Source organism: Macaca thibetana, chromosome 5, assembly GCF_024542745.1.
Source record: "Macaca thibetana thibetana isolate TM-01 chromosome 5, ASM2454274v1, whole genome shotgun sequence".
Taxonomy (NCBI): domain Eukaryota; kingdom Metazoa; phylum Chordata; class Mammalia; order Primates; family Cercopithecidae; genus Macaca; species Macaca thibetana.
The window spans coordinates 21,756,324-21,770,859 of record NC_065582.1 but is presented as its reverse complement, the minus strand read 5'-3'; the positions used below and the strand labels follow the sequence as shown (position 1 = coordinate 21,770,859).

Genomic DNA, 14,536 nt, shown 5'->3' with positions numbered 1-14,536 from the left:
AAAACATTTTATTATATAAAATGTATAGAAATATGTTACATATATATCATATTTCTATATAATTAATCCTACCATTAATAATTCATTTCTAGGAGACAAATAAAAGGCCAAAGATGAGGCTATATTTTAATTTTTTATTCCTTCTGTTTTGTTTTTGCCATTAAGTATGTTTTAAAATATGAAGCTAAACATTTATCGATATAACATAGTTTTTCTTCTGCTAGAGTTTGCATGCGTCTGTCCCCCAAACTTCATGTTGAAATGTGATCCCCAGTGCTGAAGGTGAGGTCCAGCGAGGGGTGTTTGGGTCATGAGGATGGAGCCCTCATGAAGAGCGTGATGCTGATTCTCATTGTAATGAGCAAGTTCTCACCCTATCAGTTCCCAGGAGAGCTGGTTGTTAATGAGAGCCTGGCATTTTCCTCCTCTCGCTCTTGCTTTCTATCCTCACCACGTGATCTCCGCACATGCCAGCTCCCCTTCACCTTCCATTATGAGTGGAAACAGCCTGAAACCCTCAGCATTAGCAGATGCTGCAGCCACGCTTCTTGTACAGCCTGCAGAGCTGTGACCCAAATAAACTCATTTTCTTTATAAATTGCTCAGCCTCAGAAATTCCTTTCTAGCAACACAAATGGACTAAGACAGAAAATTGTTCCAACAGAGAACAAAAGCAAATTTCAAAAATGCTAGTATGGAATGAAGTTAACAATTCCCCATCAGACCTGTCAAAGAATTTATTCTCCAAAGCCTTCTTCCACTCTATGAGAACTGCTCTCCTCTAAGCCTTTTATACACATTTCTATTATAGTCTTACCATGTGATATTGAATCTGTTTGCATATCCATCTTTCCCATTAGACTGAGTTCTCTATGCATAAAATCTAGCTTTATTCCAATTTGTAACTTATAACTAAGCTCTGCACATGATACATGGTAAGCAATTCATATTTTTTGGAAATAAATGGCAAGAAGGATAAATAGTTGAGAAAATCTGAGTGAATAAAACTCAATGCTGGATAAAGTAAAAGAAGAAGACTTCATATATGATGTGTCTTTAACAGGATTCTGAAAAATTAGCATCACTTGCAAACATGAGAGGAGGAAGCAAGGATGGTTCAGGATAAGTAGACAGGTGCTGCTGGAGAATCTGCTGGCTCAAAGGACTTTTGTTGAATAGGGCAAGTTTTTCTGATTAGAGAGCTGGTAGAGATGCTAGACAGAAGAGTTCCTGTAACCAGGAAAGAGCCATGGGGAAATTTTTGAGCAGAATGTGAGATGATCAGGAAGTTTTTTAAATTGCACATAATTTACCACTCATTTGTGGTGAGTACCTCACTTGTGACTTAAGAGAACTTGATTTGTTCAAGATAAAAACCAGTTTTCCTTCTTAGCATTTCTTTAATTTCTATAATCCCATTCCTCTTTTTGAGTTTGTATTGATCAAATCAATCAGACATACCCTGATTGGTATGTATATATGTACATATCTGTATATTTATGTACTAATAATGCAGTATATATGTACATTTACTAATAATACTATATATGCACATATATATGTACTATTATATGTGCATATATAGTATTATTAGTACAGTATATTGTATTGTTACTATATGCTGAAGAATACAAGAAACTATGAGAAAATTCACCAGAAGGAAAGGAACATATATTTAGGCAGGAAAATGCTATTAAGAAGAATTTTATTTTATTGCTCAGAATCTCTTAATAGTCACATTTTAGCAATGAGTGCTGCTACATTGAATTCTTGGTGTCTTAGCTCCTGTCACAGAATGAACAGAAACAAAGAAACATTCAAGTAAGGAAGCATTCAAGTCAGGAAACAAGTGCAGAAAATTCCCCAATCAATCAGGAAAATAAACCCATACCATAGGCTGATTTCCCACAAAATTGCCAATTTTTAAATGTTTAAAGAGATTCCTAATTTCTATTCTACAAATATGTAAAAAAGATAACTTTATATTTCTGAAGTTAGTGTTATATCATTTCATGCCAAAAAGCTAAAGTTAATAATTGTTTCTACCCTGTCTAGAACTAGTCTGAATACAGAAAATAGTTAAAGAAAATGGTTCTTAATGATAACTTGTTCCTCTAAAATATCAGTGACAGTGTGCAAGTTTAAATTAATACTTATTTTCCCTTTTTTTCTTATTATTTATTTTGCTATTTTCCTCATTTGGAGTGGATTAACATATTGAAACCCAGGGGATATAATTTCCTTTAATGTGTGCTTATTGTAATTAAAAATGTTTTAATATAATTTAAAACTTTGTAACATGTAATATAATTTCAATTAAATATTCAATTAAAGAATGAATATATATATATATATATATATATATATATATATATATATATATGCCAGACTGGAATACAAACTTATAATTTAAACTAATAATGCCATTCATTGCTAAGCAATACAAATTCTAATCCTTTTTTATCCTTTGTGTGTGCATGTGTGTGTCTGTGTGTGTGCATACATGTATGCACTCAAGCCATTGTCAATTTTGCATTAGGAATAAAGCAATCTTCCACAAAAAACTGCTGAGGAAGCTAAGTATTACCTTTCCCACATTGAAGAAAGACTGGTCATTTGGGCTGATCGGAGTCTTTCAAATCGTTCAGTTTCTATTCCCTCCCTCCCATAGGTGTTGATCCCAAGAACATTCCATCATTAACAGGCTGTATGCTGATCTCTATTTAAAAGGCAGCTTCCCAGGAAACCCAACTAGCAATGTCCCCTCTGTGTAGAGATGAGGAGACTTAAGCTTAGAGAGGGTAAGTGGTGTGCCTGACATTATTACAGGTCTACTTAATGAAAGGGCTGACAGAAATTAGTTGGAAAATGTGGCATATTACCAAGTAAACTCATTGACCCTTCAATTAAAAATTTCAATTTTATATCACATTTTAATTAATATCAAGAATTTGCTTTGTTGTGTTTGGTTTTGGTTTGGCTTAGTTTGATTTGGATTTCTGTGGTTTGTCTGCAAAGTTCATAAAACTCCCATGTCACCACCCTCAGTAAATCATCCTATTCTAAGATTTTCATCTGCAGGTTTATCCATCTCAGTGGAGAAAAGATAATTTGGTTTTTCATAGTACAAACTGAAGCTTCTGGTAAAATGTAGGTGTAAGCTCATTTTAATTTGTAACAGAAGTTGAAGTCATTTGTAGAAAAATACATTTGCAATAATAATTACTATTTTAAAATAATCTCACTTGACAAGATGCCAATTGAATATTTTCTAACTTTTGCATTTTATAAGATTAATTTTAATTAAAAATTTTTTTCAAAATAAAAGGTAATTTTACAATAATGTTGCTACAATAATATAAATTAAAGCAACAGTTTCCACTCAGAGATTCTTGGCACAGGTATTACCCCTAACAGAGTGAAGCCAACAGTTCCATTATAAACCATTATAAATCCTAACATCAAACAAGTTTTTATTTTTTTAATATCTACCTACAAATGTATTTCAATTCATTTAAGAAAAATGTGGCTGGGCACGCTGGCTCGTGTCTGTAATCATGGCACTTTGGGAGGGCGGATCACAAAGTCAGGAGTTCAAGACCAGCCTAGCCAATATGGTGAAACTCCATTTCTACTAAAAATACAAAACTTAGCTGGGCCTGGTGGTATGCACCTGTATTCCCAGCTACTCGAGAGGCTGAGGCAGAAGAATTGCTTGAACCCAGGAGGTGGAGGTTGCAGTGAGCCAAAATCAGGCCACTGTACTCCAGCCTGGGTGACAGAGCAAGACTCTGTCAAAAAAAAAAAAAAAAAAAAGTAAGCTGTTTAGTAGGAAGAAAATTATTTTCCTAAGGACTTCATTTAATTCCATTAGGACTACATCACAGCCAGATCCTGCTCTGTTCCCTCCCTCCCATAGGTGTTGATCCCAAGAACATTCCATCATTAACAGGCTATATGCTGATGTCTGTCTCAAAGGCAGCTTCCCAAGAAACCCAACTGGCAATATCCCCTCTGCTTAGAGATGAGAAGACTTAAGGTTAGAGAGGTTAAGTGGTGTGCCTGACATTACAGGTCTACTTAATGAAAGGGCTGACATGAAGTCAGGCCTAGATGCACTATACCTATGCTGTTGAATTGTATTGCGCCTACCTCCAACCCCATTTGGTTCCACTCCAATTCTACTTCTATTTGGTAAAATGTCAACGATCAAAACTCAAACCCTCTTAGCATTCTGCACCTCCTTAAAGGTTGAGCTGTTGAGCTATAAACCACCTAAAATAACTGACATCTAAGGATTAGGATCACAGTGTATTTTTATAAAGCAAACATTCTTGTATTTCAGGGGAAAACACAAGTTCTGAAAATGAAACATGAGGGAAAATAAATCACAAGGGAAAAAATAATCAGTGAATGGTGATTTTTTGGATATAATAGTGCAATCAATTTTATTCTCAATTGTAGTTATTTTTTCCCTAAAATTAAACAATATGCTTTATTAATGATAGGGTATGTACATGAGTATTTGTATATATAATAATATTTGAATAGATATACATATAGTTTAAATATTTTATCACTGGTTTTTACCTAATTTGGATTCTGAATGTATAGGATGAACTATTACTTTTTTAAATACAACATCAACTTGAATTTTTAATTTGATTTTCCTATTTATATATTTCATTAAAATTTTCAAAAAACATAGCACTTGTAAATTTCTATGAATTACATGTATGAATAGCTCAGATTTTTATTGCTTCCACACACAACTTTATTTCCTAGATTTATCTTAATAGAAAAAGCTAATCCTGTATACTACAGACAGGACAGAATCACCATTTTATTGCTTGTGTTTTAAGCTTAGAGTTTTAGGCTTTTGGTTCCTAATAGGCATAAAGCTCTTCTCCAAACCATGATTCAGGACCCAAGACTCTTTTCAGTTTGTGGTTCCACCAAAAGTGTTACTTCTTAAGTTTGATTTCCAGAATTGGAACATTAAATATATGTATGAGTATTTAACCTTGGAACAACTTTTAAGTATAGTAAAATTTTCCTTTCAACATAGAATACCAAAAAGTGTCAAGACTTACATTTCATAAGAAACCAAGGAAAATTAATAAAATTAATTAACTTTATTACTTTAACATTAATATATACTTATAAAGTTTCACAGTACATTTTCCTTAAAATGTAAAATACACAAAAATACAATAATACATATTTCATACAGATTATTTAACTCATAATAGAAAACAGAGGTAACAAACTATTAAAAAACTTAATATAATCTCCTTTAATAATAGTCTCTTTGAAAATCAGAAGTTCCATGATAATTTATACTGTTACTAAAATGTATGACTTCTCTTAGATTGTTAAATAGTTCGAAGATTTTCTATTGGCTTCTCATTTCTACATTAATGGCTCCTCAGTTTGAAACCACTGACTTAGGTTTTCGATCAGTAAATTCAGAATATTGGGAAAGATGTAAAGTGAATAATGGGATTGTAAAAGTCCATCACTTCTCTTCATCATAGTCTGTGGTGTACACCATTTTAGAGGGAATCCGTCTAGATATTTTACAAAAAGAAATGGAGTTTCTTCCTGAAGGGAAGTGAAATTTGGAGCTGGTGAGTTCCTAGTGGATAACTGTGGGACACAGTGTAATCAAATCTCTCCCATCAGTTTTGTATCTTTGGATGTATCACTTAACCTTTTATGAGATTCAGGTTTTTACTCTGTAAATTAAAGGATATGAGCTCGTCCTTCTTTCAATTCCTTTCCAACACAAATATTCTCTAACTCTTTGGTTGTTATAATCAAGTCCTCTACCTCCCTATGCACCTTCACTTTTAGAATCAAAGGAAAGCTGACCCACGGTTTTCAAATTTTTAATGTCACTAAAATTCAGACACACCCAGTTTTTTGAATTAATAGAGACTGGAGTAATTGGAGCATAGGAGCCTTAGGATTTTATGAAATGGCTAGTGTTAAAAATCATTGTCATATTTTCCAGAAGAGAAGATCTCTTACTTTATCTATAAAGTGTTTCCTGACAGGATGATTTCTAATAAGGAAACAACTGAACTGGAACACATTCTTCTTGAAAACTAATGCCAATTATTAAACTGGCTCACAATGCTTCCTGCATGCTTTTATTACACAGATTTATGAAAGATCTAATTATCTGTCAAATAATGAAAAATTAGTCACTTAGAGATTAATTAATCAATATGTGCAAATCACACTGGAAATGATAAATGTTTTTAGGAAAAGAGAGAATGGAAACTACCCAATTGGATACTTACTCCTTACCTTGGCTTTCAGGATTCTCCTTTGACAGTTTGTTGAACTCGTACAATGAGGCCTCTGGGAGTGTTATTGCCGACAGCTTTCAATAATCATCTGTAATCAATTTATCGCCTCCAAATATTTTCACTCACATCTTATTTCTTTTAATTTCTTCCCTTCCCATGTTTATCATGCCCTTAAACTAAATTCTGTACTCATTGATGCCATTTTCTGGTATTTACATCAATTAAACATACCACGTGGCCATCTCAGGCCCTTTACATGACAAAGCCAGCTTGACTCTGCCTTTGTCAAAGCCAAATCACAATCTTACTTATTCACATTGTTTAAATCCACCAGTGTGCTTAAAGTGCTCTTGGCAATTAGCTGCATAGGAAAATAAACAGATAAGCACCATTTCAGGTTAAATATCCAAAACAATTATCTTTCCACACAATATTTCAGATATGTAAAGTTGCAGAAAATTCTTAAATATTTCTCACAAACTTTGCAAGGGCGGAGCTTACTTAGCTATAAAGGCTGAAGGTCACTAAGAAAATATCAATAATCCAGAAAATCTTCCCACATCCACTGATGCATCTTTGAAGTCTGCTATCTAAAGTTATTTCTTTACTTTTCCAACTAACATTTCTTGAGTGCCTACCATGTGCCAATCATGATTTTAGATAATTGGGAATGATTGGTGAACAGAAGAGACAAAGATCCCAGCCCTTAAGATGTTTACATTCTAGCAAGAGAATATGGACAATTAAACATAAATTTAATAAATAGGTGCATTATATAAAATATTAGAAGGTTGATGAAAGATATGGCAGAACAGAGTAACAGGGAGACATATTGTAGGGCTGAGCATAATGGGTAGGTTGCCATTTGTTTTTCTTTTTTTTGAGGCAGAGTTTTGCTCTTGTCACCCAGGCTGGAGTGCAATGGCACAATCTCGGCTCACTGCAACCTCCACCTCCTGGGTTCAAGCAATTCTCCTGCCTCAGCCTTCCAAGTAGCTGGGATTACAGGTGCCTGCCACCAGGCCTGGCTAATTTTTGTATTTTTAGTAGAGATGGGGCTTCACCATGTTGGCCAGGCTGGTCTTGAACTCCTGACCTGATGATGTCCACCCACCTCAGCCTCCCAAAGTGTTGGGATTACAGGCATGAGCCGCTGTGCCCCTCCTGCCATATTATATAGGTTGGTCAGTGTAGGCTTCATTGAGAAGATGAGATTTGAGCAAAAATATGGATAAAAGAATGAGTTAACAAATAAATCAATGTGATAGGATGTTCCAAGTAAAGAGTATAGCTAGAGAAAAATGTAAGGTTAGAAAAAGCTAATGGGTAGCAAGAAGGCCAGTTGGTGGCCTCTGAGCAAGCAAAGGAAACCTACTATCATAGTAAGTGAATTCAGAGAAGTAGCACGTGGTAAGATTATGTCAAATCCTGAAGCCATTTGAAGGACTTTGGCTTTTCCTTTGAGTGAAATGGATATGAGGTAAGTCATTGCTGGGTCTTTAGTGAAGGAATGTGGTCTTATACTTTAAAATATTCACAATAGCTGCTATGCTGAGAAAAGACTACAGGGAGACAAAGGTAGAAACAGAAGCCTGTAAGGAGGCTGCTTCAGCAGTAAAGCTACCCGTAATATTAACTTGGACCCATACGAGAGCATTGGCAGTGGTGGTAAGTTCCCAGTTTCTGGATGTATTTTAAATAGCAGCAGGAGACAGATAAATCTTTAGGCAGATAGGGGCGGTGAAACCCAACCTTCACACCAAACACAGTTTAAAGCCGAAAACCCATCTACAAGTCTCAGAAAAATCCACAGACCGGATTGAAAACCACTCTTCCCATGTGAGGTGCTTTCCTCTGGTTGATCCCCACCCTTCACCTATTTTACACATTCCTACCCTTCCCTAATTGGTTTTTGACCCTGTTGTGCCCATCTTTGAGTGGTGCATCTTTTTAGCCTTTTTTACATACTAACAAACCAATCAGCACATATGCCCCCGTTCTGAGCCCATAAAAACCCTGGACTCAGCCAGACCAGGGGACTGTCCGCTTTTGGGTGGTGGGGGGGGAACTACCTGACTTTGGGTAAGGGGGCTGCCCAGCTTGGGTCTCCTTTTCTGCTGAGAGCTGTTTCTTCACTCAACAAGACTCTTCGCCTTGTTCACCACTGGCTGTCAGTGTAACCTCATTCTCCTTGGATGTGGGGCAAGAACTTGGGACCTGCCAAACAGCGAGTGGGAATAGAGCTGCAGCCCTGTAGCACTGCCTTCCCACTCACCAAGCAAGGCGAGAAGGAGCTGCTTGGCTGCACATGCCCCCTTAAGTCAGGCTGTGGATGGTGGAACTAAAATAGCTCACACCCGCCATTTACCAGGCATCTGTAAGTTTTCAGGCACCACCATGTCCCCTTCATCTGGACACTGGAGTCACTTATGACATGCCTGGTCCAGCCACAAGCCCCACATGGAGCCTGCACCTGTGCCAGCGATTGAAGCAGCCAGCTGCACCCCATGCTTGCTCACTCACACACCCCCTCACTCTGTGGGCTGAGTGTGCAGTCACAGCGGCCATGGGATCCAGGCCAGGTTGCATATCAAACACAGCCCAATAGGCTGAATGGGCAGGGTACCTCCTGCCACAAGCCCAGGGCGAGCAAGGCCCAGGCAGGAGCATTGCCAGCCACGGAGGCCTCCAACTGGCAAAATGCACAGAAAAAAATGCTGTGTCATTTTGCAGGCAGTGTCTATATTATTTCCTGAGGACTTGGATGTGGGCTTTGAAAAGGCCGAAGAAAATGGAATCAAATGTGACTCTCAGTTTCTTAGTCTGAGCAACAGAAAGGATGAAGTGCAGTGTGGAAGACGGACTGTAGAAAGAGTTTGAGGTGGAGGGAGTCAAGGCATTGGATTTTCAACATGCTAAACCTGATATGTATATTAGAAAATCAAGTGGAGATGCTGACTTCGCAATTGGAATGTTCATACTTGAAGTTCAGATGACAGATCTTTGCTAGAGATGTAAATAAATAAATGGGTAAGATAAATGGGTATCATTACAATATAGATGAAATTTAAAGCCACCTGAGTAGACAACATTATCAAGAGAAGAAATGTAAATACAGACAAAAAGATGATCAAAGACTGACTACCTGGACCTTCCAAAAGTAAGAGATTGAAAAGAAGAGAAACCAGTTCACAAGACTGAGGAGTAACCAATAAAATAAAATAGATTGCAGGATCCTGGAAGCCAAGTGATGAAAGTATAGCAAGAAGAAGAGAGTGGCAATTATACCAAACCCTACTGATAGATTAAATAAGATGAAGACTAAGAATGACCACAAATGTATGTTATTAAATAAATGGCATAAAGTCACAGAAGATATAGCACATTGTTTTCAATTGTTTGTTACTTGGTATAAATTAAAATCATAGAGAATTTGAAAGGGAGCCAGAGCATATTGTGTAAAAATAGTAAGTTATTTAGGCTAAGGGAAGAGTATGAAAACCAGACCTCAGAGTCAGAAATGCCACTGAAATTTAATAAACATTCTTCTCTAACAATCAGACCTTGGGCAATTCACTTAATATCTCTAATTTTTGTCTCCAAAATATGAGGTGGAACTTTTAAGGTACCTGCACCTCAACATTTCCATGATTTGAAAATAACACCCAGAGTCCTACCACTCAATAACATTATTCACTCCTTTAATTTAATACACAGATTTCAAATTAAGAATTGCATATGTGCAGCCTTAGTCTCTTGGTATTTTAAGCAAAGGAAATTGAAGAAGAAATGTGACTGACAAACTCATGCCTATTTCCCATCAGTTGTTTACCTTTAGGGCACATACAACTTTAGAGTTATGATTAAACATTAAATGTTCCAGGGCTACACATTTACTCACAAATGGTAGCTTTCTTATTTCTTTGCGAATAAATTGCACTTTCTCATATGCCTCTAGCTTTTTGTTATCAAGAAAAAAAGCCCTAATATTTAATCTAAAGTGGCAAATTTAATCTCTGTAATACTTCGAATAGTGAATGTGGGTGCATGTTCAATCTCATTCCTACTTTTATTGGGTTAAGTATCTGACTCTCAGATTTTGGCCATCCTCCTCCTTTCTCTCTAAGAAGGTAATTGGTAGAGAGGTGTGTGTGTGGTTAATGAAATATCTTGGGAACAGGAAGGTCACTGTGTCCTTAGATCAAGATATTGCCCACATTTTTGCCGGTCTTGACTATGGAATAGCAATTCTTGGCAATTCTGGACAAGAACATATGAGGTGTCAATGACAAGCATATGAGCATTTATCAGTGTTAGCTGCCAAGATAAGCCACTGATTTAATTTATGATCTTTTCTCTGTCTCACTTTGGTCAAAGCCAAACTGACCAGTTTGGTCAGAGTAACCTTTCAGGATGATTTAGCCTCACCTTTACTCTCACGGGAGCTGGAGACTCCCCCAAAGGTCTAGCTGTGTCTCCCACACAGTTCAAGTCAATGTGGTCTATCCTATAGCCCTTGACTGCTGAAACACTGTCCCTGCCATGGTCATAAACTCAATCTGGCAAGCTTCCCCACAGGTTCTCAGCTAGATTGCAAGTTCCTCCACATGTAAGAAATTTGGGATCCCATTCATACTACTTAGGGATTGAGGTTTATTCAAGGAAGTTGTGTTCAAGACCTCCCTGTGCCCAATCTTGCTGTCTCACTGGGTTCACTGCACTGTGGCTGTTTCTAGTGTCCTAAAAGATGATAGAGCTAGGCACAGTGGCTTATGCCTGTCACCCCAACATTTTGAGAGGCTGACACAGAAGAAGCGCTTGAGGCCAGGAGTTCAAGACCAGCCCACCTTGTCAATATGGTGAGATCCCCTTTCTGAGAAAAAAAATTAGCCAATCATGGTGGTACATGCCTGTGGTCCAAGCTACCCGGGAGGCTGAGGCAGGAGGATTGCTGGAGTCCAGGAGGTCGAGATTACAGTGAACTATGATCATGCCACTGCATTCTAACCTGTGCAATGCAGCAAGGCCCTGTCTCAAAAAAAAAAAAAAAAAAAAAAAAAAAAAAAAAATTGGTAGAAGCAGAAACTACTGTACTTTCAGTGTTCTCTTAACATAATTGGAGCGAAGAGAAAGCCTCCCCTCTATATCTGGACCCAAAAGAAACAGTTCATTAGACTGATAACATGCCTCCCTACCTCCTTCTCCCCACTGGCCCTCATATCCCTCAGGAATCAATGTTCCCTGCATTGGTTAGTGCCCCTTCCCTCCTGTTTGAAATGATCAACTGGACCATGTCTGTTCTCTAAATGATAATGGAGTGAGAGTTAAACAGATGTACAAAATATTCTAACTGCACAAAGTCTGAATTTCATTACTATTTTGTTGTTGTACAAGTCCTATTGTGCAAGTCAGAGATGGACTTTCTCTGCATTTTTGCTCTAACAATGTTAACACTCATTTCTAACAGCCACTGCCATGGTCAGGCAGTGGATACTCAGTTTGATAAGGGAGAAGATACTGCACAGAGACTTGGAAAACTGAAAAATGCCTCAATGTCTTTCAAACATTACTAGTGCTGCAAAGAAAAAGTAAAATAAAATAATGCACATTTTAAGACAACACCTTATATACTATCTTCTAAAGTATTCAGGAAATCAGGAAATGAACGCTTACTCCAGATAATAATAGAAGTTCCTTAGGAACAATCAGAATATTTAGTAGTTCAAGGATTTTGGTCCCACTAATCCTATATGAGTTGCTGACTAAGAACATTTACATGGAAAACCTGTGCTTACTTTACAGGGGACCAGAGAGGAAGGATATGCAGACCCTGCTATGGCTGCTCAGGATGCAATGGTAACTAGAGCCAGTTCTCAGACTGATTGCAAAGAACCTTGGTTAAAATGGGCTGGAGTGGTTCTGATGCTACTTCTCTGCTGGCTAATGTTCCAGGTCCTATGGGAAGCCTGTCAGCAGAAGACGGGGGAGCACAAAACCATGCTGCAAATGATCCTGTGCAACAAGAGCTACCAGCAGCTGTGGCTGGGTAATTATGAACTGGGTTCTTTCCAGCTACTCGGCCTATTATATAACAAAAAGAAGGTGGTTTACTAGAAACAAAAATGATATATTACAAGGAAATGGAGGAAAGTCAGTTACCTCAAAGGTACTTACTTTGAATTTTGTTTATAAGATGTGCCTTATTTAATGACATTACTAAGGGATAAGTATTTCCTTAATATTTTTTCCAATAACTTTCAAATACTGAGCATTTTAAAAATTATCTCTGTATTTGATGGAGTACTTATTCAAATATATTAGCTATTTCTTACTAGGTATATGTTGTCTTGCAAAAATGTATAGTAAATATAGTTTAACCAGTCAATACTGCATCAAGGTCATTATTATTGATGTCATGATTTCTGCAATATTGATAGAACCTTATTGGTTTTAGAGAGTGCACTCATGTTAGTTTGCCCTTTGTTTATTCCCTAAACTACAATATCTTTTTCTTTTATTAAAAACAAATTTTGTTTTTTCTATATAAAATACACAAATGGCTGAAAATTTTCAACAGATGGCCTACCCTACCCCAATCCCACATCTGGACTTTACAAGTCAATAAGAGACATTACCTGTCTTAATGATAATCATATAATAATAATGAAAAGACATCTTCTTGCTTCTAATTTTGAGTAAGAATGGATGAGAACTAAAGTTGCCTGGGATAGTCATATAACTAAGTTCTTGAAATAAGGAATCTTAATTTATCACAATTCTAAATTAGTAAACTCTAGTCTATAACCATAAAGTTGATTTCATCTTTCTCAGAATGTTCTTTATAGATACTTTGACTGCTATTTTAATCATCACAGAGAGGACTTTTACACTTAATTCTCATATTTAAGCTCTAGTAGGAAGTTTGTTGTTGACATAAGCCTATATGTCCTAAATAACTGGTCCATAAATAATGGCTTGCTGTGTGCTTCCTCTCAATTTAAATCAGCAGTGAGTTAGTGGGTCTCACTGGAGGTGGCATTTGTTCCCCAGGAGAAGAGAATAATAACAGGTCTTTGAAGTTCAAGATTTATGATGACTCTACTAAGAGTATCTATATTTGTTTCAATGGTATTTATAATAAACAGAATTGGTAGCAGTAGTACTTTTAATTATTTTATGGAAAATATGGATTTTTAGTATGTGTAACAATCTAATTAATATTTATATTATACATTTATAATATTTTCAAAATCTCCTTTGAATTACATCAATTTGTTGAAGTTTTTCAGGAATTTCAAAATATTTCTGGGCAAGACATGGTAGATGCCATTAATGAATGTTATGATGGATACTTTCAGGAGCTGTTGGTTGCAATTGGTAAGTAATAAATTATTTGAAGTACAGCAGACATTTTATTTCTTAATAAATGCTGAGCGGCTCTGAATGAACTAAAGACACATGAGTAAGCTCTTGATCGAGTCATTTTTTCCCTTGAATTTTATTATTTAAAAGGACGTAAACTCCATAGTGGAAGAGTACATCAGTTACTAATAAAATGCACTAAACTGGCAACCTGATGACTTTAATGAACTGATACCCCCCCAACAGCTAGTTCAACTTTCATACCAGAAAAACACATCATTCTCAGGTATTTTCTCTTCGGAATTGGCTTCTCACACTGTTCAATCCATTTTATCTTTACTGACTTCCATTCCCTTGCTCAAGAGCAGATAAATACTTAACAGTGTGCTTCTCTTCTCTTTAGGAGGTAAAGGATTTTTTAGTGACCATTACTAACAAATTTTGGTTTAGGAGTAAATCCTACCATAAAAGAGATTTACTAAGTAGTGATTTTCCTCAGGCTATTGTGATAGTGGCACACCTCTTGCTCCTTCCTAAGAAATAATATCCCTCCATAGAGGACAAAACAGGGCTACTTATCCAGAAAAACTGCAATAGAACTACCTGTGCAATAGAACTACCTTTGTCTCGTACTGTGCTGTGAGCTGACAGCACACATTTCAGGGACGACCAAAGGGGGTCATTGTGAAATATCTCCATCGAAGGCACAGTCAAGTAATCACCTAGATACTAGTTGAATAAATGAATATTGTGATTTTCCATCCTTGAATGGCAGAAGCATACATGAGTGTGACAGTTGAGAGATACTAAGGAACTTTTGCAGCTTATCCAGTAAAGAAGTCTCAAGCTAGGGTTCC

The 14,536-nt window shown here is 36.7% G+C and overlaps 1 protein-coding gene across 2 annotated transcripts in view; it reads left to right on the top strand.

Annotated features, from left to right (window-relative positions):
* The window catches only part of ANXA10 (annexin A10), a 77,922-nt gene that overhangs the window by 56,172 nt on the left and 7,214 nt on the right, over nt 1-14,536 (top strand). For both annotated transcript variants that reach the window (XM_050789910.1, XM_050789911.1), the window contains exons 7-9: nt 12,120-12,173; nt 12,270-12,363; nt 13,599-13,694. In XM_050789910.1, coding sequence (XP_050645867.1) covers nt 12,120-12,173; nt 12,270-12,363; nt 13,599-13,694 — 244 coding nt within the window. The remainder of the gene's footprint in view (nt 1-12,119; nt 12,174-12,269; nt 12,364-13,598; nt 13,695-14,536) is intronic.